We start from the raw sequence: 22,786 nt of genomic DNA, 5'->3' as shown, positions 1-22,786 counted from the left end.
ATCTTGGCTCGCTGCAACCTCCGCCTCCTGGGTTCAAGCGATTCTCATGCCTCAGCCTCCCGAGTAGCTGGGATTACAGGCATGCGCCACCACGCCCAACTAATTTTTGTATTTTTTAGTAGAGACGGAGTTTCACCATGTTGGCCAGGCTGGTCTTGAACTCCTGACGTCAGGTGATCCGTCCACCTTGGCCTCCCAAAGTGCTGGGATTACAGGCGTGAGCCACCGCGCCCGGCCGCATTTTAGGCTTTAAAAGGATACAGGAAACTAGTACTGCAAGCTTAGCCGTGCCATTACTGAACTGATTAAAATTTTTGACACAAATTGTAAATCAGGCAAAATGCAACTTCAAAAGTTCAAATATTATGAAAAATATTTACTGTTACTATGAATCTATTTCAAGACCAATGAAGGCTGAAGTAAGACCTAACTGTTGCCTTGCCAAATCCATTTCTCAATATAAATGCCATGTAAAATTACACAATAGATTTACTCTAACCCTTTTTACATGGGAGTTACAAAACGAAGCCTTTAAACCCCTCTAGGGATAAATTTACTTTTCTCAGCCAAGTGTTAACAGCAATAAATGGAGGATTTACATGTAATCCCTAAAAGCAAATAGGCAGAAATTACCAACCATGCTATGACTTTTTAACTAAGCATTTTATTTAATCTCACTTGCATAACAGGGCAATTTAAAGGGTGCCAGTTCTAAAAATATGAGATGCAAATGCAAAATAGTGTCCCTAATATTTTAAAGCAAATTTTCTAGGATTGTATATTCAAACAAATGTGGGTTGGTTTTGGGTTTTTTTCAGAGTACTCACTAGGAATAACTAAATAAACACCTATTCAATCAATACTGCCATTTCTTAAAAATAATAGATATCTGAGAACTTTTTTCAAAGTCAATGCATAAGCAATGTCCTTTTTTTTTTTTTTTTGAGATGGAGTTTCGCTTTTGTTGCCCAGGCTGGAGGGCAATGGCGCGATCTTGGCTCACCGCAATCTCCGCCTCCTGGGTTCAAGCAATTCTCCTGCCTCAGCCTCCAGAGTAGCTGGAATTACAGGCATGCAGCACCACACCCGGCTAATTTTATATTTTTAGTAGAGACGGGGTTTCTCCATGTTGAGGCTGGTCTCGAACTCCTGACCTCAGGTGATCAGCCCACCTCGGCCTCCCAAAGTGCTGGGATTACAGGCGTGAGCCACCGTGCCCGGCCACGATGTCCTTTCAAAATAGATACAAATGAACATTACACTAAAAAAAATGGATTTATTCATAGGCTAATTACAGCATAATAAATGAGCTATATGGTAAGACTCTTTTTGTGTTAACTGCTCATTGGTGGCCCACCATCCTAGAACTGTATTTCCAGGATTCCAACAGCATCTGCTTAATGAGATCTATTTCTCTGCTAAGTATTCTTTAGATAAATAAATCAGACTTTATCAAAAACAGAACTCATATTATTGCAAGCCATAATAGCTAGTTTGTGATTTGTAAGACCATGTTATTGATATCACAAATTAAAAAGAGATGTCCCATTTAGAAAAAGAGATCTCTTTACCCAACCATCATACTCTAAAAATAAAACCAACATTTCTTCACACACAAACAAAATCAAGGTGGGAATACACAAGACTTCGACACAAAAAAATCTTATCAAAGGGTCAGCGTTTCAGATGTTCTAAACTTGTTTTCACCAGTCAGAAATAGTGTAGTCTGCCAAATACTAGGCCACATGGCTAATGTCACTTACCTTCTTGTATTCCAACCTCACTGAAAAATCAGGAGGAACCTGTTTACAAACAATTTGTGCCTTGAGCAGAGTTCTGCTACCTCTAAATAAACCCCTTCTAATTTCTTATCACACAACTCATAAGAGTTCAGCAAAAGTAAGAAAAAAACTACTAGCCAAATATACATAACCACTCTTCACATTTTGATGTGGTAAAAATGGTCACTTGCTAAAGCTTCTTTTCTTCAAGACATTCTCCTTTTTTGCCCCCTCTTCCTTCCACTTACTTCCTTGCTAAACATTTCAGTATTATTCAGATAACCAGTACACCCTAGTCAAGAAAACGACTTTCTGAAGAAGCTGAGCACAGTGGTATTCTGGAATAAAATCCCACTGGGCTCTGATTAGAAGTGTTAACACTCCTGCCCATGTACAACCTGTCACACCTGCCACCAGCCCCAAAGGCTGGGACTACCACAGAACCTGTTTCCAGTGTTTGACGACTCCTGCAAAACATCACTTACTGTGCCGGGCATATGACTTCTCTCATTCTTCCCATTCTGAGAGCTGCCATTTTTTAGTTTCTTTTTCTTTTTTGCTGTTTCTTTGTGCTCTTTCTGTTTGTTTTGCACTTCAATAAGAACAGAAATAAAGCTGTTTTTCACTTCCTTTTCAAACTCCAGTTCATCTCGTAAAGCCAACTGCTGCACCAGCTCCTCAGAGTACTCCTTAATGGCAGTCTCGATTTCTTCCAGGATTTCATTTAACTCAGACACTGAGAGCCTTTTCACTCCTGTAACCAAAAACAAAATACAGCAGATATTAAGACAAAAACGTTTCAAGGAAGCAAAACAGAGTAGTCACTAGGAATGACTAAACACCTATGTAATCAATGCCAAAGAGCAAAAATCATATTCCAAGCAATTAAATTGACTGCGTGTGATCTTCTCAGAATTCTACAACTTCTGGAGATCAGATCTGAGTAGAGGTAAGTGGGCAGGTGAGTCACTTCTCAGCCTGCTGGCAAGAAAGTCTAACAAAAGTTTTTACTTGTGCAAATAAATCATTGCATGAATAATACTTCAGTCAAGACTGTGAAGGCTTGTACATGGAAAAGAACAAACACAAAAACCGAGGGAAAGTACAGAATCCACCTGCTGACAAAAAAACTGCAAGTCGTTCAGCAGGGTTCTGGGATATCTCTGAACAGGAAAGGAGTTGATCTGAAAGAATTAAACTAAATATACACTTAATTACATACGTCCTGATCTGTGAATTTTGTTGAAATTGGTGATATGGTTTGTATCTGTGTCCCCACCCAAATCTCTTACTGAAATGTGATGTTGGAGGTGGGGCTTGGTGGGAGGTCACTGGATCATGAGGGCAATTTCTAACAGTTTAGTACCATCCCCCTGGTGCTGTTCTCATGACAGAGTTCTTATGAGACCTGGTTGTTTAAAAGTGTGTGGCACTCCCCCCCGCCCCCTTCCTCCTGCTCCAGCCATGTGAAGATACCTGCTCCAGCTCTACCTCCCACCATGAGTAAAAGCTCCCTGAGGCCCCCCCAGAAGCAGATGCTGCCAGGCTTCCTGTATAGTCTGTGGAACCATTAGCCAATTAAACCTCTTTTCGTATAAATCACCCAGTTTCAGGCATTTTATAGCAGTGCAAGAATGGACTAAAAAAACTGGGAAGACAAAAGGGAACAATATTCCCTGAAACCTCATTTCAGTCTTTTCTCAGCACTTCTGCCCCTTGTGACATATAGGACACTGTTAAAGTCCCAACCCACAGGGCCTCAGAATGTGGAGAGGGGGTCTCTAAGAGGTAAATTAAGGTTAAATGAGGGCATCAGGATAGGCCCTAACCCAATATGACTGGTATTCTTATAAAATAGGGTGATCAGGACACAGAAGAAAGACCACGTGAAGACATAGGGAAAAGGCAGCCATCTGCATGTCAAGGAGAGAGGCCTCTGAAAAAAACCAAACCTGCCAACACCTTGATCTCAGACTTCTGGCCTCCAGAACTATAGAATATAAATTCCTGTCGTTTAAGCCACCCACTCCGTGTACTTTGTTCTGGCAGCCCTAGCAAACCAATACAGATTTTAGTATCTGTATCAGGCATCAGGACTGTATTTGGGAGTCAGGACCTTAACACTGTTTAGCCCATATCTACAGGAGCATGGCCAAATCAGACCATCTGAAAGAATTTGGTCTGTCTGACCATCTGTATGTTGAAGCCATACAACCCAAAGGTCTTTAGGTAACTAAGTTTTGGACTGGGCATGACGTAAAGATAAAACTAGGTGACAACACGAGTTGAGCAGATACAGATCCCATCAGTGCCTATTCAAGGAAGGGACCAGTCATATGGCAATGATTAGATACACACCTTCCAACGAGCCTCAGGCTATTCACAGGCTGGTTATATTTATTCAGAAATTTTTCATGAAAATCAACTGTAGAGTTTCTAGAGTTCATTATTCTCACATATGTCAAACAGATCCATGGTTCCCAAAATTCTTCATAGTAACACACAAGACTATTTGTACAAACAGGAATTGCATTTGACAAATAATTACTGAATATCTATTCTACACTTCAAATATGATGGGGTTTGTTATAGACTCAATTATGTCCTCCCCAAAATTCATGTGTTGAAGTCCTAACCCCAAGTACCTCAGAATGTTACAGTATTTGGAGATATGGTCTTTAAAGAGGTAATTACATTAAAATAAGGTCATTAGGATAGGCCCTAATCCAATATGATTGCTGTCCTTGTAAGAGGAAATTTGGGACCAGGCAATGGTGGCTCACGCCTGTAATTGCAGCACTTTGGGAGGCTAAGGCAGGCGGATCATGAGGTCAGGAGTTCGAGACCAGCCTGGCCAACATGACAAAACCCCATCTCTACTAAAAATATAAATATTAGCCAGGCGTGGTGGCAGGCACCTGTAATCCTAGCTACTTGGGAGGCTGAGGCAGAATTGCTTGAACCCGGGAGGCACAGGTTGCAGTGAGCTGAAATCATGCCACTTCATTCCAGCTTGGGCCAATAAGTGAAATCCTGTCTCAACAACAACAACAAAAATGTAAATTTGGACACAGACACAAACAGAAGGAGGATGAAATCAAAGCTTTCTGGAGATGATCATACTATACATTTGATACAGACAAAAAGCACAGAAATCATTGATTTCAGCAGGCTCCCTTACTCTCTTCATAACTGCCGGTACTAGACCTCTTAAGAGTTTGAATTTCCTGGGAAAGCATTGAAAGCCGATCTGACTGTGTAGGGGTTTCATCATCTTCTGGGTCCGGTGATTCCTGCATCATTTCTTCAATTTCTTCAATAACCTTCGAAAACACACATACCACTGTTAATCAAATATACAAAAGGAAAATGATCTATCTGGAACACGGTGCTCACCTAAGGCACCCAGAGCAGAAATGCACTGAATTCTCCATTAACCAATGGTGTTCAGGTGTGGATGCTCCAAATAATCAAAATTTTGACTGTAGGAGTGAACATGGTTTATCAAGAAAAAATTAAAATATACTAAACACAAACCTAAATAGAATTGGATTTACTACGTCCATCATGATTCAGAAGGCCCTAACATGTCTTGCAAAGTCTAGGTAATCGTGCTACAAACACATAATAATTTACTTCAGACACACCAGAGCTAGATCATAGAGTAATCGTTAGAAGAAAGCAAATAACAGAAAATTTACCATAGGCATACAAGTGCTCAATTTAAAGGTATCTCATCAAAAATTCTGACATAAAATTTATAAAATACAATAGCACAAAAAAAGTATATATAAATGGGAAATTACCTCTATGACAGCAAAATATTCTTTCAACAGCAGAAAAATAATTTTATATATTAATTCAACGAAAAAAGGGATTTTTTAAATTACTCAAAAAGTAGAAGTCCAAAGAGAAAAATGCTGTGAAAAGCAGAAAAACTTCAGAAATACATTTGACTTTAAACAATGATCTACTGTCTAGTGCAGTGCTGCTCAAATCTTACAACAGTATCTTGCCCTGTTCCAGATTCTAAAAGTTGAGAAGGATATAGAACTCTGCGAAAATGTAAAGGAAACCCAGGAAAATTACTCAATAGTTAGAAAAAAGGACCTAAAGTTAAAAAAAAAAAAATTAAACACAATTAAATGAAGGAGTAAGACATCATGAGCATATTTCCATGCTTTATGAATTAACAAGCTTAACAGGTAAGATTTCCACCAAGGAAAAACAAAGGCAAATCTGAAGGAGATGGGATTATGTTAATTATAAGAAGAGTCTCCAAAACAGGAAATATAATATGGTACAATGAGCCACTCAAGGATCCTACAGAATCTGTTATTCCAACTCTTAAAAAAAGGGAGAGTTTACGGTATTAGGCAGGTCAAGGAGGGGACAATGAATTCTCAAGGTCATGTCTATCCCTAGATTACCCACTACCTCAAAACAACCTTCCAACCTACTATTACCTTGCTTTTTTAAGCACCACATTCTTCCCACGCCTAGAACAATTCAACCACAAATATGACTAAGGAGGATCCAAATAACACAATTTTAATGTACATTTTTAATGTACTCCTCCCAAGCTTGCCATAATATATCTCCTTACTGATCTCATCTTTCCAGCCTAAAAATAGAGTGTGGTAGAATTCACAGTCCGAGTAGCCATGGAACATTTTATTTCAGGAAGAAGTTCTGGCATCGCATTTCAACAATACAACAGAGGTGGGAAGAGTATTCAGAAAATGAGAAAGCTGATTCGACTGGTTTTAAGTGAATACAGGGTTGACCTTATTAGCGCATTCCACGGGAATAATGCTCACTTCTTTCTGGGGCACACAATATGTTACTTTAATACATGCTAATGCTTTTTACCCAGGGTTTTAAAGATACTAAATAATTTCTACACAGATACTTTACAGTTTGTCTGTGTTTGGGTAAATCTAAAGAAACAAGGAAACTCACATATTTTTCTGGTTTGGGGTTAAGCAACAACCTTTCCTTGGTACCTTGCTATAATCTTCAACAAGGCCTCTGTTGGAAACCTTCCCAACTAACATAATCCCTTCTGCTTCAGATCACAAATACTTATTTTTCTCTGTGGAAGAATTAACTATTAAGCCTGTATAACCAGAAAAAAATAGGAAAGATAAGTAAACCAACAGCCATCATGTACTGTCATAATAAGAAGCCGTTTTTCAGCTCTAGAGTCTCCTTTCCTTGCGTTGCTGAGTATCTCCTCTATACCTGGTCTGCCGTGAAGAGGGGTTCATCATTAACACAGGAGACGATGATTGAGTGCATATCCAGCTGTTCTCTCAGCTCTTCATCATCTGACGTATCAAAGAGCAAACTGTCACTTACCTAAAAACAAAAATACCCATCATTAAAAGCAGGACATCCTCATCAAAACAAAGTTAACAGCTCTGAGTAAAAGAGGCTGCAGAGAAAAGCAACTACTAAGAGCTTTCCCTCGAGAGGGTGAAATTATTACAATCACTCTGTACCAGGCAATGAGTACATATTCATCTTGAACAGAAATGAAAAGAATGTAGAATAAATATGAAATCACTGAGACGCTGCATAAGACTGCTATAAAAGCTGACAGATATGCAGAAAAAAATATGGTATTCATTAGCAAGTCATAGGGAATTACAGTGAATAGAAGGGAGAATATGGGCAGGGTTAGCGACACACAGTAAGATTGGTAGACATTAACATTCTAAAGAAAACATAAAAGTTAGTTACTTGCAAACTAACTTCTAATATTTGAGTAAAAGATGATCAACTCCCTGAACGGCGGGATCTGTCCATGAGCATCACACTTAGCCCTTCCAATTGCACGTTCCTTCTTAACAAAAAATAATAACCCTAGGTTCCAAAAACATCTTTAAACCTAACTAAGCTGGTGATTCACCACTCACCTCCTCACCATCTTCCACCCTGCTCTGTGCTCCAGGAGGACGACCTTTATGGAAGACATCAAAGGATGCCCTTGCTGTCTGGCTTCCAGGTGGGTTAAACCCCATTGGCAGACACTGGGAGATTGGAAGGTGGGATGGTGAAGGCTGGGCATGTACTTTGCTGTCTTCCTCCCTGTCAGACTGTCATTTGTTGACTATGGCTCTTCACTAAAGCCATAGCTCTGATTAGCAGACTTCTCCCACAAGGCCAATCTCAACAGTTTCTGGTAATTTCTCCCTCTCCTTACCTCTTCACGCCCAGGACTGCTAAAGTACCAGTTTCTGTTGCCAGCCCTGGGGGAATGCACCACATCAAGTTAGTTTCCCTTAACCCTGCCCACACCAATATAAACAGCCTTAGAGTTTAGTACCAATACTGATTGTAAAAACTTTGCCTGAAAAAACTCAGCAGATTAAAATGAACAAGGGAACATCTGTCTATCATCTACCTATCTGTCATGACATGACTATTCAGGTGTTGAATGGAACTGAAACTAGAACTCTATTCCTCAGGAAGGATTAGCACACACTGAGTTTCCAAAGAATAAATGGGCAACAAGGATTACGTAAGAAGCCACCATGTCATTCTATTACATAGTGTAGAACTAAAATGATAAAATTTTACCTGGCAAAATTATTTATCCATGCAGAGGATATATGTCTAAAGCTGAGGACACAATAGAGTGGATGTAGGTTCCTACTGCTTCCCTAGTTCTTCATAACATGAGCATCTGAAGTTTGCAGGTGAACACAGCCTACAGAGTAAGAAACCTGCACGTGAGAAGGGCCAAGGGAAGAAGCACTGGCATGCTGGCTTTCCAACATTAGGCTGGGAGAAGGGCCCCATTAACACTGCACGGTCCACCTACAACCCTATAGTGCAACTCCAGGCTCCTGCACAGTGACGACATCCCTTCTCATTTTATTTCTTACTGCACCATCAGCCTAGCAAAGGCCTGGCCATGGCCTTCAACACAGCATCATGAACTAAGAACACTGTGTGGAAAAAAGGAGAATCTAAAAGCTTCCAGGGAGGAAAAAAAAAAAATCACATTAAAAGGATCAGGAATCAAAATGTCATGTGAATTCTCAATAGCAACAACAGATGGTAGAAAATAATCAATGTAACTTCCATGTTTGGAGAAATTCCATCCTAGAATCCTATATCCAGCTAAAACAAGTAGGCAGGGGCTTAGGATAAAGACATTTTCAGACATACAAGTTCTGAAAAAATTTACCTCTCATGCGCCCTTTCTCAAAAAGCTACCAGGAGGAAAATGAAAAAAGAAAAAAGATATGTGGTCTAATAACAAGTGACAAAGAGAATTCTCGTAATGATAGTAAAGTGAAAATCCCAGAATGATGACTGTAAAGCTACACTAGAGAGTAACATTCAGATTAGAATTTTTACTGCAGAGAGCATGGAGAAGAGGGAGAGGTGGGTGGGGAGGGAGAGCAGAAGGACTAGATAGATTACCTAGGGTGGTCCATTTACTAAAATGAGTTCTACGGCTCTATTGAGGCTGAACTGGTCAGCTAATTATAAACTAAATAAACCACAAAAAGGCAGGTAGTATCCTAAGAAAAAACCTAAGTAGAAAAAATGTAAACATAATATATCATAATGGGTCAACTGTGCACATTTAAATAGTAAATATAAATGATGAAGATTAATTCAACCCCAGATGTTATGTAATTATATTGGGAAGATGGGGAAAGGGAAGTTTTTGGGAGGGTATGGTGTCAGGGATTGGCAAAGGACAGTAAGAGAGCTAAACCTTCACCCTCTAGGTAGAAAATAAATAAAGTCTAAAACTGAGAAAATAATATCAAGTAAAATGGCATGAGCATGTTATCTGCTAAAAGAAATAGCTGATATCATTTAAAGTGGCCACCTCTGGTAAGGAGAAATCAAGTGGAGCAGAGACTGCCTTTTCATTTAAGTCTTACAGTTCTAATTCACTTTTTAAACTATGACAGCTGTTCCTTTAATAATTTAATTTTTTAAAGAAGGAGAAAGATCAAGAGACTAGGCTCTTGATGAGAGGGGATGTATGATTTCAATATTGTAGAAGATGAAAATGTGGCACACTGTGATCACAAAGGCATGTCGATACCATGGAGTAGACCTACCGATTAGTTTCATCGATCCTTACACTTCGAACACTTCACACCCCCTTCCCAATCACTCTTCCTATGTTGCAACTTGAGGACCATGATTTTGTTTTATTTTTCCCCTTCTGGCTTATAAATACTAAAAGTTTTAATTTTAAAATTAATCCGGGGTGGGCACAGTGGCTCATGCCTGTAATCCCAGCACTTTGGGAGGTGAGGCGGGTGGATTCCTTGAGCTCAGGAGTTTGAGAACAGCCTGGGAAACATGGTGAAACCCCATTGCTACAAAAAATTAGCCAGGCATGATGGCACATGCCTGTAGTCCCAGCTATTCAGGAGGCTGAGGTGGGAGGATTACTTGAGCCCAGGAGGTGGAGGTTGCAGTGAGCCAAGATGGTGCCACTGCGCTCCAGCCTGGACAACAAAGCCAGACCATGTCTCAAAAAAAAAAAAAAAAATTACTCCTAAGGCAGCCCAGGTTGCCATGGCTTACACCTGTAATCCCAACACTTTGGGAGGCCAAGGTGGGAGGATCTCCTGAGGTCAGGACATCAAGACCACCCTGAGCAACACAAGAAGACCTCGTCTCTACAGAAATATATTTTCTTAAAATTAGCCAGGCATGGCGGTGCTCGTGTGTAGTCCTAGCTACTCAGGAAGCTGGAGCGGGAAGATCGCTTAAGCCCAGGAGTTGGAGGCTGCAGTAAGCTATGATGGCGCCACTGTACTCCAGCCTGGGCAACAGAGGGAGACACTCTCTCAATCTATCAATCAATCAATCAAATGTCAAAAGACATTATCTTTTTCTTATTTCTACTCTTAAAGGTATAAAGATGCATACAAAAGTCCCTGTCCTGAAAGAAATGCACATGGAAGGAGAAATACAGCACAGAAGATGTTCTTAAGCTGAAATGAATGATAAGCATTCTATCATATAAGTATATTCAAGAATGGCACCAGATTTAGAATAGGGTTATGGCCAAAACACATGAGTAATAACAGTAAACTATTATAATAAATTTCCATGACAACAGAAATGATCCCAGATCATCTTTCCAGAGAGAGAGCCAAGTCCATTCCCCACAGAGATGGCATATGCTAAGAGCTGGAATATCTTTCAGGCTTTGCAAACTAGCCCTGGCTGTCATGGGTATCATTATTCACTCCTCCCTTCAGCATTAAATGTGCCTTCTCTTTGCCAAGCATTCCCATCACTCCTTCCAATGCCAGGGTTAGATACAGACCTGGTGGTGCTGTTTCCCTGTATAAAACTGAAGATACATCAAATGGAAAAAATGTGCCCACGTAAGAATTTGAAAGATACCAGTTGCCTTACTCTAAAAAAGACATATCAAATTTAGAAGTATGCCATCTTAATCTTCAATCAAAGAAAAATTTAAAACTGCAATCTAGCAAACTAGTTTTCCTGAATGTTTTTCTCTTTTTAATGCAAAAACCATTCTTCTGTCAAAAAAAATTTCTATACACTTTGTTTTATAAGTAAAATAATCTAAAGAATGCTTTCAAAAGGTAAATTTTACATAGCTTAGTCATGGCACGAATAGAGCACCAGGTGGCAATGGTAAATAGAGTAACTTTGCTAGATTAAAAAAAAATGTTTAATTATATACCATGTAATAGAATGACGTGGTGGCTTCTTACATAGTCCTTATTGCCCATTTGTTTTTCAGAAACTCAGTGTGTGCTAATCCTCCCTGAGAAACAGAGTTCTGATTTCAATTCTATTCATCACCGGAATAGTCATGTTACAACAGAGAGATGATAGGTGAATGATCACGTGTTCACTTTCATCTGCTGAGTTTTTCCAGGTAAGGCTGTTTTTGTTTTTTTTTTTTTTTGAGACAGAGTCTCGCTCTGTCACCCAGGCTGGAGTGCAGTGGCATGATCTCGGCGCACTGCAACCTCTGCCTCCCAGGTTCAAGCAATTCTCCTGCCTCAGCCTCCCAAGTATCTGGGATTACAGGCATGCGCCACCACGCCTGGCTAATTTTGTATTTTTAGTAGAGACGGGGTTTCACCGTGTTGATAAGGCTGGTCTCAAACTCCTGACCTTAGGTGATCCATCCACCTCGGCCTCCCAAAGTGCTGGGATTACAGGCATGAGCCACCACGCCCACCCAGGTAAGACTTTTTAATGTCAGTACTAGCATTAAACTCTTCGTCATTACTAATCACTGCCTTGGCCGTATCATTACCCTGGCATTGAAAATAACATTCAAAAGGCAGCAAAAGGGAGCAACCTCCAAAGATGCAATCTAAGAACAATACAAGACATACAGCAGTCCCTCGGTATCTGAGAGAAATTTGTTCCAGGACACCCCAATAGCAAAATCTGCAGATGCTCAAGTCCCTTATATAAAGTGGGGTAGTATTTGCATATAACCTGTGCACATCCTCCTATAAGCTTTAAATTATATGTAAATTACTTATAATACCTAATACAAGGTAAAAGGTTTATAGTTATATTGTATATAACTATACAATATTTATATTATAAAGTAATATTGTATTGGTTTTTGGTTTTTTATTTTCATTATTTTCAATTGTTGTGTTGTTATTTTATTGTGGGTTTTTTTTCAAGTTTTTTAATCCACAGTTGGCTAAAGCAGCAGATGTGAAACCAGACAATATGGTGGGCCCACTGTACATTTAGTCAATGAAATTGGATTAAAGTGTCTCATTCATGCTGCTAATGGGCCTGTCTTTGAAACTATGAATGAAAACTCTTCTATGCTATTTTTTAATATGTCAAAAAAGTAGTACCCATGGACTGGTTTTGGTGCATTCTGCATTTTTTTAAATAATATAGAAAATATTTTTTTAAAACCTTTCTATCACGATCTCTGGGCCCTACAGTTTCACTGACAAGGCTATTCACTTATTCACTCAATAAACAGGTATCTTCATACTTACTATGTGCCAGGAACAGTATAGTTACTATAAAGACAAATACAAATACCTGCCGGGAAGTCACAATCTAGTGACAGACCCAGAAACATATGATTAACAAGAGAAGGCAGTGGTAATTTTAGAGACAGGGACAAAGTGATCTGGGGACTAGCACCCATGAGACAGCAAGGCTAAACCCCCTGGCACAGATAACAAGTCCTTTCGAAGTTCACAACCCCACAAGTGCCATCAGTTCCCCTAGAGGGGAGTGTGTTTTCCTTCCGTGCAGGAATTTAGGCCATGGCTAAATGACCATCTGTCAGAGATGCTGGAGGTGAGGATTCCCCCCAAGTGAGAGGCTGGATTAAGTGTCCTTTAAAGCCCCTTCCAACTCTAAAATTGTATAATTCCATGAGATCAGCAAAGGCTAAAACAGTAATAGGAAGCTTCAGAGAGGAAGGGAAACTTTAACTAAGCCCAAAATGATAGCCAGGACCTAAGTAAACAAGACAGAGCAAAAGATCCCTCATTTTGTTCCTTTTCATTAAATGTATGCCAGGTCAGTCTGCAAAGCTTAATGGGATTAATGACTGGCACAGTCAGGAAGATTTCCATAGCTACTGAATACTGGGAAATATAGCCAGAATTCTACATTTTACTAGAAAATAATAACAGTAGGCTTTTCTGATCACATATGTAAGAAAATCCTTTTAACAAAACATTAACAATACTATGTAAAATACTGACAGGCCTACTGCACTATATTCTCAATAATCACATAATTACACTTAATGAAATATAGAGCACGCAAGAAGATGTGGCATGAGTTCACATTATTATTTGATAAGGAACTTAAACAGCCTGGCCCTGAAACTTAGATAATTTGGCTATGTTTCTCATCAGATTTAAACAAGCTTAACACTGTGATTTTCCATTTCAAGTAATTCTCAACCCTTTTCTGCCTCCCTACCTGTCCCATCACTCATGCTCACACTTCTTAGTCAAGGCATCTTCACTTTACAATACCAGGATGTACACAGGAGTCCCCAAGAAAGGTAAGTTAGCCAAGACCGTATTTTAAAAGCCAAGAACTAAAATATCTTTTAAAGGTTCTCCAGTATTCACAGGAATACACAGTCTCCTGACAACATATCATGTCTAGCAGGTCACTACACTCATTAAAAACTTAACTCCGTGTTGAGATTCCTATACTCTCAGTACATTAAACCAAAGGCTAGCATTTTTACTGAGTGTTTCAGTGCATCAAAATTTTACTGAGTGTTTCAGTGCATCATCACTGCCAGGTGCAGCGGCTCACGCCTGTAATCCCAGCACTTTGGGAGGTGAATCACCTGAGGTCAGGAGTTTGAGACTAGCCTGGCCAACACGGCGAAACCCTGTCTCTACTGAAAATACAAAAATTAGCCGGGTTTGGTGGCTCATGCCTGTAATCCCAGCTACTCGGGAGTTTGAGGTGGGAGAATCGCTTGAACCCAGGAGGCAGAGGTTGCAGTAAGCCACTGTACTCCAGCCTGGGCAACAGAGTGAGACTCCGTCAAAAAAAAAAAAATTGTGATGGAAATTTAGCTACACATACAAAAATGAGTGTGCTGGAGAAGAACTGGAGGAATGTGCCAGCAAGGTGATGGCCCTAGAGCCAAGACAGCAAGACAGAGCCACCCAAACTGCTATAATTTCAGAAATGAGAGGCAGGTCAGTGAATCTGTGTTAAGCAGAAATGCTACTGTTTTAGTTCTATTATCCGCATCAGTCATTCAAACACTATTGGTTCAATTCCTAACTTACCCCTTTTTCTGAGAGGTTCAGAGTAAGCAAGTGCAAGGTCCTAGTATGCGATGACTTCCAGTCTACAGGCATCACATTCCCATAATTATCTGTCAGGGCATTCCAAATCCTTAAAAAGAAGAAAGCTACAATCAATGAAAATTAACATTCTGTATGTCTTTCTTAAACAAATATTCAGTGAAAGATGAACAGCAAATGCCAAAGGAAACAGAGAAAAACAGAAAGCACATTGTTTCTCAGAAAAACATAAACAAAGTAGAGTCTCCTAAACAAAAACTAGGTGAAAAATCACATAACTGGGCTGACAAGAAGTCCTAAGGGAAGGTGAAGCCACACAGAAAACTGCCAATAGGCAGTAGGCAACAGTTCCATTGTATTAGGTGCTAGGCACTGTTCTAAGCAATTTACACATATTAACTCATGTAATCTTCAAAAACAACATTAGAATCGGGAACCATTATTATCCTCATTTTACAGATGAAGAAACTGAAACACAGGGCGGGTAAGAAATGTTTCCAGGGTCACATGAGTAATAAATACAACTGTGCATTACACTTATTTTTCTTCTGTAACTTCAAACAAACAGACCATTTCAAAAAGTGAAAAATCTCTCTCAAACAAAAGGTTTGTTATCCTTTCTGGAGAAAGAATTCGCTCTCAATGTGAGAATAGGATTTAATATCTAATTTGTAATAAAGAAGCTAAGCACTAAGGCAGATACAACGAAAAGGAGAAAGAGAGGGAGTTCACAATAAAACACACCCAGGCTCTATCCAATGCAGTTATCTGACCTTATTACCCAACAGCATTACAGGGAGGCAAGAGGGTCAAATGGAAAGGGCATTTGACTGAGACTAGGGAAACAAACTCTCATCTCCATCCTTCTTCAAATAACGAGTCATTGGCCAAGCCCCTTAACCTCCTTAGGTATCCTCTGCCCTTCTATAAATGAGAGACCTGGACAAGAAGCAGATACTCCTTCCAGCTCCATTACTCTAAGCATTAATTCAAATGAGCTGTATTGAAGAGAGTCCCAAACCACACCAGATAAGAACACCAAACTCAAATTTCATAACCAAAATTCAGGTTTCAATACCAAAGTAATAATCAGCACAATAAAACATGATGTTTTATGAAAAACTAAAGTTCAGAGATACAAGTGACTTGAAATCTAATTGGGATACGTAAAATCAAACACTAAATATACAAGCTACTTACTAGTTAGAGGTATACACAAAGATGTCATGTAGAAAAAACACCCTAAAATGTTTATTAGGTATCTAATTGTGAATAAGCAATAGGCTTTCTTTCCAAGTGTGTAAGACACTAGGATACAAAAACAATCCTGGCTGGGGCATAAACATAAGAATGAATTTTTTTTTTAAGTTCCGGGGTACATGGGCAGGATGTGCAGGTTTGTTACACAGGCAAACATGTGCCATGGTGATTTGCTGCACCTATCAACCCATCACCTAGGTATTAAGCCCAAGAATGAAAATTTTAAAATACAGACATAACATAGTTAACAAAGAGGGATTGGGCGCTAAAAAGAAGCAATAGGACTGCAACGGCTAAAAGCATAACATCCCAAATGATGTTTGGCTTTAAAATGCACATTAGGGATGGGCCTCGTGGCTCATGCCTGTAATCCCAGCATTTTGGGAAGCCAAAGTGGGAGCATTGCTTGAAGCCAGGAGTTCAAGACCAGCATGTGCAACAAAAGGGAGACCCACATCTCTACAAAAAAAAAAAAAAAAAAAAATTGGCCAGGCCCGTGGCATGTGCCGCAGTCCCAGCTACTTTTGGAGGGTAAGGCAGGAGGACTGCTTAAGCCCAGGAGCTCAAGGCTGTAGTGAGCTATGATGGCACCACTGTACTCCAGCCTGGGGGACAGAGCAGGACCCTGTCTCTAAAAATATATAAATAAAATAAAAAATAAAATTAGCCTTAATAAAAATGTGAACCCAAAAAGCTCTAGAGAACTAACTCATCTACCCAGCAAAGCTCCCATATGCACAGTCCATTCCTATTCTCCTCTCTGTTGGAATATCTCCTCTAATGCCAGTGAAGTAGAATTAGAGGCAATGTCTGTGGACTACTAAACTTGCTGGGTTTCTGTGGACTACTAAACTTGCTGGGTTTCTGGCTCATACCTTCCTGGATAAGAAATTTTCAAACACTGAATGACTGTATAGTCCATTTTCATGCAGCTGATAAAGACATACCCAAGACTGGGACGAAAAAGAGGTTTAATTGGACTTACAGTTCCACATGGCTGAGGAGGCCTCAGAATCATGGTGGGAGACAAAAGGCACTTCTTACATGGTGGCAGCAAGAGAAAATGAGGGAGATGCAAAAGCAGAAACCCCTGATAAACTCATCAAATCTCGTGAGACTTATTCACCATCATGAAAAGAGCCCAGGAAAGACCAGCCCCCATGATTCAATTACCTCCCCCTGGGTCCCTCCGACAACATGTGGGAATTCTGGAAGATACAATTCATGTTGAGATTTGGGTAAGGACACAGCCAAACCATATCATTCTATCCCTGGCCCCTCCAAATCTCATGTCCTCACATTTCAAAACCAGTTATGCCTTCCCAACAGTCCCCCAAAGTCTTAACTCATTTCAGCATTAACCCAAAAGTCTATAGTCAAAGTCTCATCTCAGACAAGTCCCTTGCACCAATAAGCCTGTAAAATCAAAAGCAAGCTGGTTACTTCCTAGATACAATGCGGGTACAGGTAATGGGTAAATACGGCTGTTCCAAATGGGAGAAATTGGCCAAAACAAAGGGGTTACAGGGCCCATGCAAGTCCAAAATCCAGTGTGGCAGTCAAAATTTAAAGCTCCAAAGTGATCTCCTTTGACTCCAGGTCACGCTGATGCAAAAGGTAGGTTCCCATGGTCTTAGGCAACTCTGCCCCTGTAGCTTTGCAGGGTATAGCCTCCCTACCCGCTGCTTTCACAAGCTGGTGTTGAGTGTCTGCGGCTTTTCCAGACGCATGGTGCAAGCTGTAGGTGGATCTACCACTCTGAGGTCTGGAGGACAGTGGCCCTCTTCTCACAACCCCACTAGGCAGTGCCCCAGTAGGGACTCTGTGTGGGGGCTCCAACCCCACATTTCCCTTCCACACTGCCCTAGCAGAGGTTCTCCATGAGGGCCCCGGCCCTGCAACAAACTTTTGCCTGGGCATCCAGGCATTTCCATACATCTTCTGAATCTAGAAGGAGGTTCCCAAACCTCAATTCTTGACTTCTGTGCACCTGTGGGCTCAACACCACATGGAAGCTGCCAAGGCTTGGGGCTTGCACCCTCTGAAGCCACAGCCTGAGCTGTACTTTCGCCCCTTTCAGCCACAGCTGGAGCACACAGGGCACCAAGTCCCTAGGCCGCACACAGCAGGCAGACCCTAGGCCACACACAGCAGGCGGACCCTAGGCCGCACACAGCAGGCGGACCCTAGGCCCAGCTCACGAAACCACTTGTTCCTTTTTGGGCCTCCAGGCCTGTGATGGGAGGAGCTGCCATGAAGGTCTCTGACATGGCCTGGAGACATTTTCCCCATGGTCGTGGGGATTAACATTAGACTCCTTGCTACTTATGCAAATTTCTGCAGCTAGCTTGAATTTCTCCCCAGAAAATGGGTTTTTTTTTCTATCGCATAGTCAGGCTGCAAATTTTCCAAACTTTTATGCTCGGCTTCCCTTATAAAACTGAATATGTTTAATAGCACCCAAGTTACCTCTTGAATGCTTTACTGCTTAGAAATTTTTTCTGCCAGATACCCTAACTCATCTCCCTCAAGTTCAAAGTTCCACAAATCTCTAGGGCAGGGGCAAAATGCTACCAGTTCTCTTTGCCAAAACATAACAAGGGTCATCTTTGCTCCAGTTCCCAACAACTTCCTCATCTCCATCTGAGACCACCTCAGCCTGGATTTTATTGTCCATATTGCTGTCAGCATTTTGGGAAAGCCATTCAACAAGTCTCTAGGAAGTTCCAAACTTTCCCACATTTTCCTGTCTTCTGAGCCCTTCAAACTATTCCAATCTCTACCTGTTCCCAAGTTCCAAAGTCATTTCCACATTTTCAGGTATCTTTTCAGCAACGCCCCACTCTACTGGTACCAACTTACTATATTAGGTTATTTTCATGCAGCTGATAAAGACATATCCGAGACTGGGAAGAAAACGAGGTTTAATTGGACTTACAGTTCCACATGGCTGGGGAGGCCTCAGAATCATGGCAGGAGGCAAAAGGCACTTCTTGCATGGCGGCAGCAAGGGAAAATGAGGAAGGAGCAAAAGCGGAAACCCCTGATAAGCCCATCAGATCTTTTAAGACTTATTCACTATCATGAGAATAGCATAGGAAAGACCAGCCCCCATGATTCAATTACCTCCCCCAGGATCCCTCCCACAACACGTGGGAATTCTGGGAGATACAATTCAAGTTGAGATTTGGGTGGGGACACAGCCAAACCATATCACTGACTACAGACCTAATCCTGGTCAGGAGCTTAAGCAGGATACACTAGCAGGTGAAGACAGTCCAGAATTTGAGGAGTTTGCTTTGTCTGCTTATTTGCTCCTTCTTAAACAAGGCTGTAAGAAAAAGGCAAATGGGATGGAATATTTCACTTAGAAGTGCCTGTCAGTGAGTTTGATCTTCCAAGAAAATGAAAGCCAACTAACAGTCTCCACCAAGGTCAAAACAATGGTAGTTGGAAGGACACAGAGGCAACTCCAGTGAAAGATTTCTAGAATTCTGCAGTCAAGACATATGAACTGCCTTCATCTTTATCATGAAGTATTACAACCAGTCATAAACAACGGTCAGGACAGCTCTTTTGCAAGGAGGTCAAAGTCCTGCCAACATCGAATCCTGCAGAATACTCTTATAAGTAAAACCTCAGTAGGTTAATACAATCCATATTTAACCAAAACAAAAGCTGAGGCTCAGAGAAGTTAAATGAAGTGCCAAGGGTGGGGGAGGGCTTTGGGGTGATTCAAGCACATTACATTTATGGTGTACTTTATTTCTATTATTACACTGTCATATATAATGAAATAATTTTACAACTCACCATAACGTAGAATCAATGGGAGCCCTGAGCTTGTTTTCCTGCAACTAGATGGTCCTATCGGGGGAGAGGGGAAACAGTGACAGATGATCAAGCATTAGATTCTCATAAGGTGTCTGCAAACTAGAACCCTCACTTGCGCAGTTCACAATAGGGTTCACGCTCCTATGAGAATCTAATGCCGTGGCTGATCTGACAGGAGATGGCTCAGGTGGTAATGCAAGCAATGGGGAGGAGCTGTAAATACAGATGAGGCTTTGCTCACTCACTCAGCCACTCACCTCCTGTAGTGTGGCCCAGTTCCAGTACCGGTCTGTGGACCAGGGGTTGGGGACCCCTTGACCTAAAGCACAGCAATATCTGAGTAAAACAATTATCAATTATATCTAGTGAAAAGGGAACTGGAACAGACTATCAAGCAATGATGAGTATGTTTTTGCAATATAAAAGGGACAATGCCAGTGATGACCAGCTCCCAACTCCCGAAAAAAAAGAAATTTCATATGCATTCCCAAGTCAAGAGACATGCATTACCACCAACATATCATCTACTAAATACCATTAACAAGAGCAACAAAATATTTTTAAGCAAAGGCTAAAATAACCTACTCTCCTGACGGTCTAAGTGAAACAAAAACTGTTAACGATCTACGTACAATCATCTAATTGATTTAAGTCAGCTACTCTTGAAAAACCCAAATACATAATAAATCCACACTAATTTTTAAATCCAGAATGTGTCCTGGGTTTAGTGATTCAGAGTATCTAAATCTACATTTACATAAAATTATCTTCTCTTCGGGAACAGGCTTCCAAAAATGTCATCTTTTGCTACTGACTGCATGCATGTGTGTATAAAATCCAATTATAAATGTTTCCCTTCTCTACACCTGGGCAGAACACTGTACTGAGGAACCAATAAAAGGAGATGGTCTCCAAACACAGGTGGGCCTGCACCACTGCTCAGCCATGTTTACAGGCCCCACTCCCAAGGCTGTCTTTTCAAGCTTCCTACTTTATTCCTGATAAATCTGTTTGTTTCACAAAGGAAAGGAGACAATCAGGCTGGAAACTCCTTTCCGTGCCCGTGACTCCTGTCCTGTCTCTCAAAAATTCTTCCCTAACCTCTAAGAGTCTCTCCATCCCATCAATGCTCTGAAAATCCATTCCTTCCCATGTCCTCACTTTTGAGACAAAGTTTCGCTCTGTCACCCAGGCTGGAGTGCAGTTGTGCGATAATGGCTCACTGCAACCTTCGCCTCCAGGACTCAAGCAATCCTGCCATCTCAGCCTCCTGGGCAGCTGGGTCCGTGGGACCACGGGCATGCGCCACCGGACTTCACTGATTTTTTTAATTTTTTTGTAAAGACCAGGTTTCACGATATTGCCCAGTCTGGTCTCGAACTGCTGGAAGCAAGCCATCCTCCCACCACAGCCTCTCAAAGTGCTGGGATCACAGGTGTGAGCCACCGCGCCCAATCTTATTCCACTCATTTTACCTTCAGCCTCTCCGGAGGCTCCTCTCCCCCTATATACACAACATGCTCAAGTCCCTTTACTCTCACCATTCCTATTTACCACCTTTTGGGGGTAAAACCATGGTACCTAATTACAACTCTTACTTAACCAAATTATAATTGCGGCTCAGGTGGTTTAAAAAGTGCCCTCAGGAACTCTGCGCCTCACCTCTCCCAGCTGTGATAAAACCCCGTGAACCTCCTATCATTGCTATTAAGTGATTCTGTAATTATTAATATTACTTGTGTATGCCTTGGTCTCCCCACCAGACCATGCGATCGTTATCATCAGTAAGCAGGGCCCTTCGTTTTCGTCTCTGTGGCGGCTCGCACTCTACCAGGGCTCCCGGGTGGGTCCCACAGATTCCTGTGCCCTAAATGCTGCCTCGCACGTTGGTACTTATGCACAGGCAATATACTCCACCTAGAACGTTAGACTTTTTTCCACCTGCCAGGCACACTCCCACTCATCAGTCAGATCTCGTTTGCACATTTCTCTATAAAGTCGTTCCTTACTCTCCCCAAAACACACGCTTTTAAGTCTCTCACATTTGGTACATATAACCATTGCAGCGCTAATTACATCCATACATGTATTTGTTTACAAATCTATCTCCCATCCTACGTTGTGTCCTAAGTGGGAGGGACAGTGCCCAGTCGTTTTGGTGTTCCCTGTGCGAAGCAGCGCCTGGCACTCAGCAGGTGCTTAATAAATGCGACTTGCGTGAATGAATGGCGACACACGTGCCCCAGGAGGTGCCGTCTCTAACTATGGGCTCTGCATGGGCGACTCCCCTCTAATACAAACGAGGGTTTGGTTTGCAGGAAGGAGGGCGGGAGGGACCGAGGCGGAGGTTTTCAGGGCGCGTGGCGGCGGGGGGCAGAGGATTTAAATTGCTGGGCGAGCCGAGGCGACGGCCGGAGGAGGGAGGCGAGAGGGCGGGGACTCCCGCGTCCGGGCGGAAGGAGGGCGCAGGGAGGAGCTGCGGCCGTAGGGCCTGCAGGTCGGGCGAGGGGTAGGGGAGGCTCCCGCCCACTCCCGGCCGGGGCCCCGCACTCACTCGTCCCCCTGCAGGAGGCTGCGCTCCGTGATGGGCCGCACGGCCGCCCTCGGGGGCTCGGCGCCCGGATCCGAGGGGCGGAAGCACAGGCTCAGCTTCTCCTCCAAGCTGCAGACCAGGGCCGGGAAACCGTCGGCGCCCCCACCCGCCCCGGCCCCCGCCCCCGCCCCCGCCCCAGGCTCGGGGCTCGCGTTACAGTTCTCCTGGTCCAGGAGGCTCCGGGCCGGCTCCTGGAACTCATAGAAATCCTGCCAGTCCCCGTCCGCCGCCATCGCCGCCCGGAGCAGTCGCGCGCCCCGCCCAGGCCGGCCCAGCCCGGCCCCGCCCCGGCCCGAAGCCCCGCCCCCGCCCGCTACCGGGCTGACAGATCCCAGGCTGTCCCAGCCCTGGGTCTGCCGGTGGCCTGAGTCTTCCTGGAGTTGAACGCGGTGCTACTAGAAAGCCAAGACCTTAACTGCCTTGAGTCACTTCCTATATTCTCTATCATTTAGGAATAACTTCCCTCTTAGCTTCCCTTATTAGCAACTTGGCCTAAATGTGGCTAAAAT

At 42.2% G+C, this 22,786-nt stretch overlaps 1 protein-coding gene and 1 long non-coding RNA gene across 7 annotated transcripts in view; both read right to left on the bottom strand.

The window, feature by feature from the left end:
• The window catches only part of FEZ2 (fasciculation and elongation protein zeta 2), a 46,646-nt gene extending 24,091 nt beyond the window's left edge, over positions 1 to 22,555 (bottom strand). For all 6 annotated transcript variants that reach the window (XR_010109206.1, XR_010109207.1, XM_034952926.3 and 3 more), the window contains exons 1-5: positions 22,239 to 22,555; positions 14,573 to 14,681; positions 7,026 to 7,142; positions 4,963 to 5,104; positions 2,267 to 2,535 (exon numbers count right to left, since the gene is read on the bottom strand). Coding sequence is in view for 4 of the 6 variants with exons in the window: in XM_034952926.3 (XP_034808817.2) it covers positions 2,267 to 2,535; positions 4,963 to 5,104; positions 7,026 to 7,142; positions 14,573 to 14,681; positions 22,239 to 22,510 (909 nt within the window). In the remaining 2 variants the exon portion in view is untranslated. The remainder of the gene's footprint in view (positions 1 to 2,266; positions 2,536 to 4,962; positions 5,105 to 7,025; positions 7,143 to 14,572; positions 14,682 to 22,238) is intronic.
• On the bottom strand, positions 14,770 to 20,020 carry LOC129397178 (uncharacterized). Its single transcript, XR_008624389.2, has 3 exons — positions 19,942 to 20,020; positions 19,664 to 19,717; positions 14,770 to 19,181 (listed from the first exon to the last, which is right to left on the bottom strand). It is a non-coding gene; the product is annotated as an uncharacterized LOC129397178 (long non-coding RNA).
• Positions 22,556 to 22,786: the final 231 nt, after the last annotated feature.

Source organism: Pan paniscus, chromosome 12 (assembly GCF_029289425.2).
Source record: "Pan paniscus chromosome 12, NHGRI_mPanPan1-v2.0_pri, whole genome shotgun sequence".
NCBI classification, from domain to species: domain Eukaryota; kingdom Metazoa; phylum Chordata; class Mammalia; order Primates; family Hominidae; genus Pan; species Pan paniscus.
Note: the sequence above shows the minus strand (reverse complement) of the source record. Positions and strands in the feature narration are given on the sequence as shown.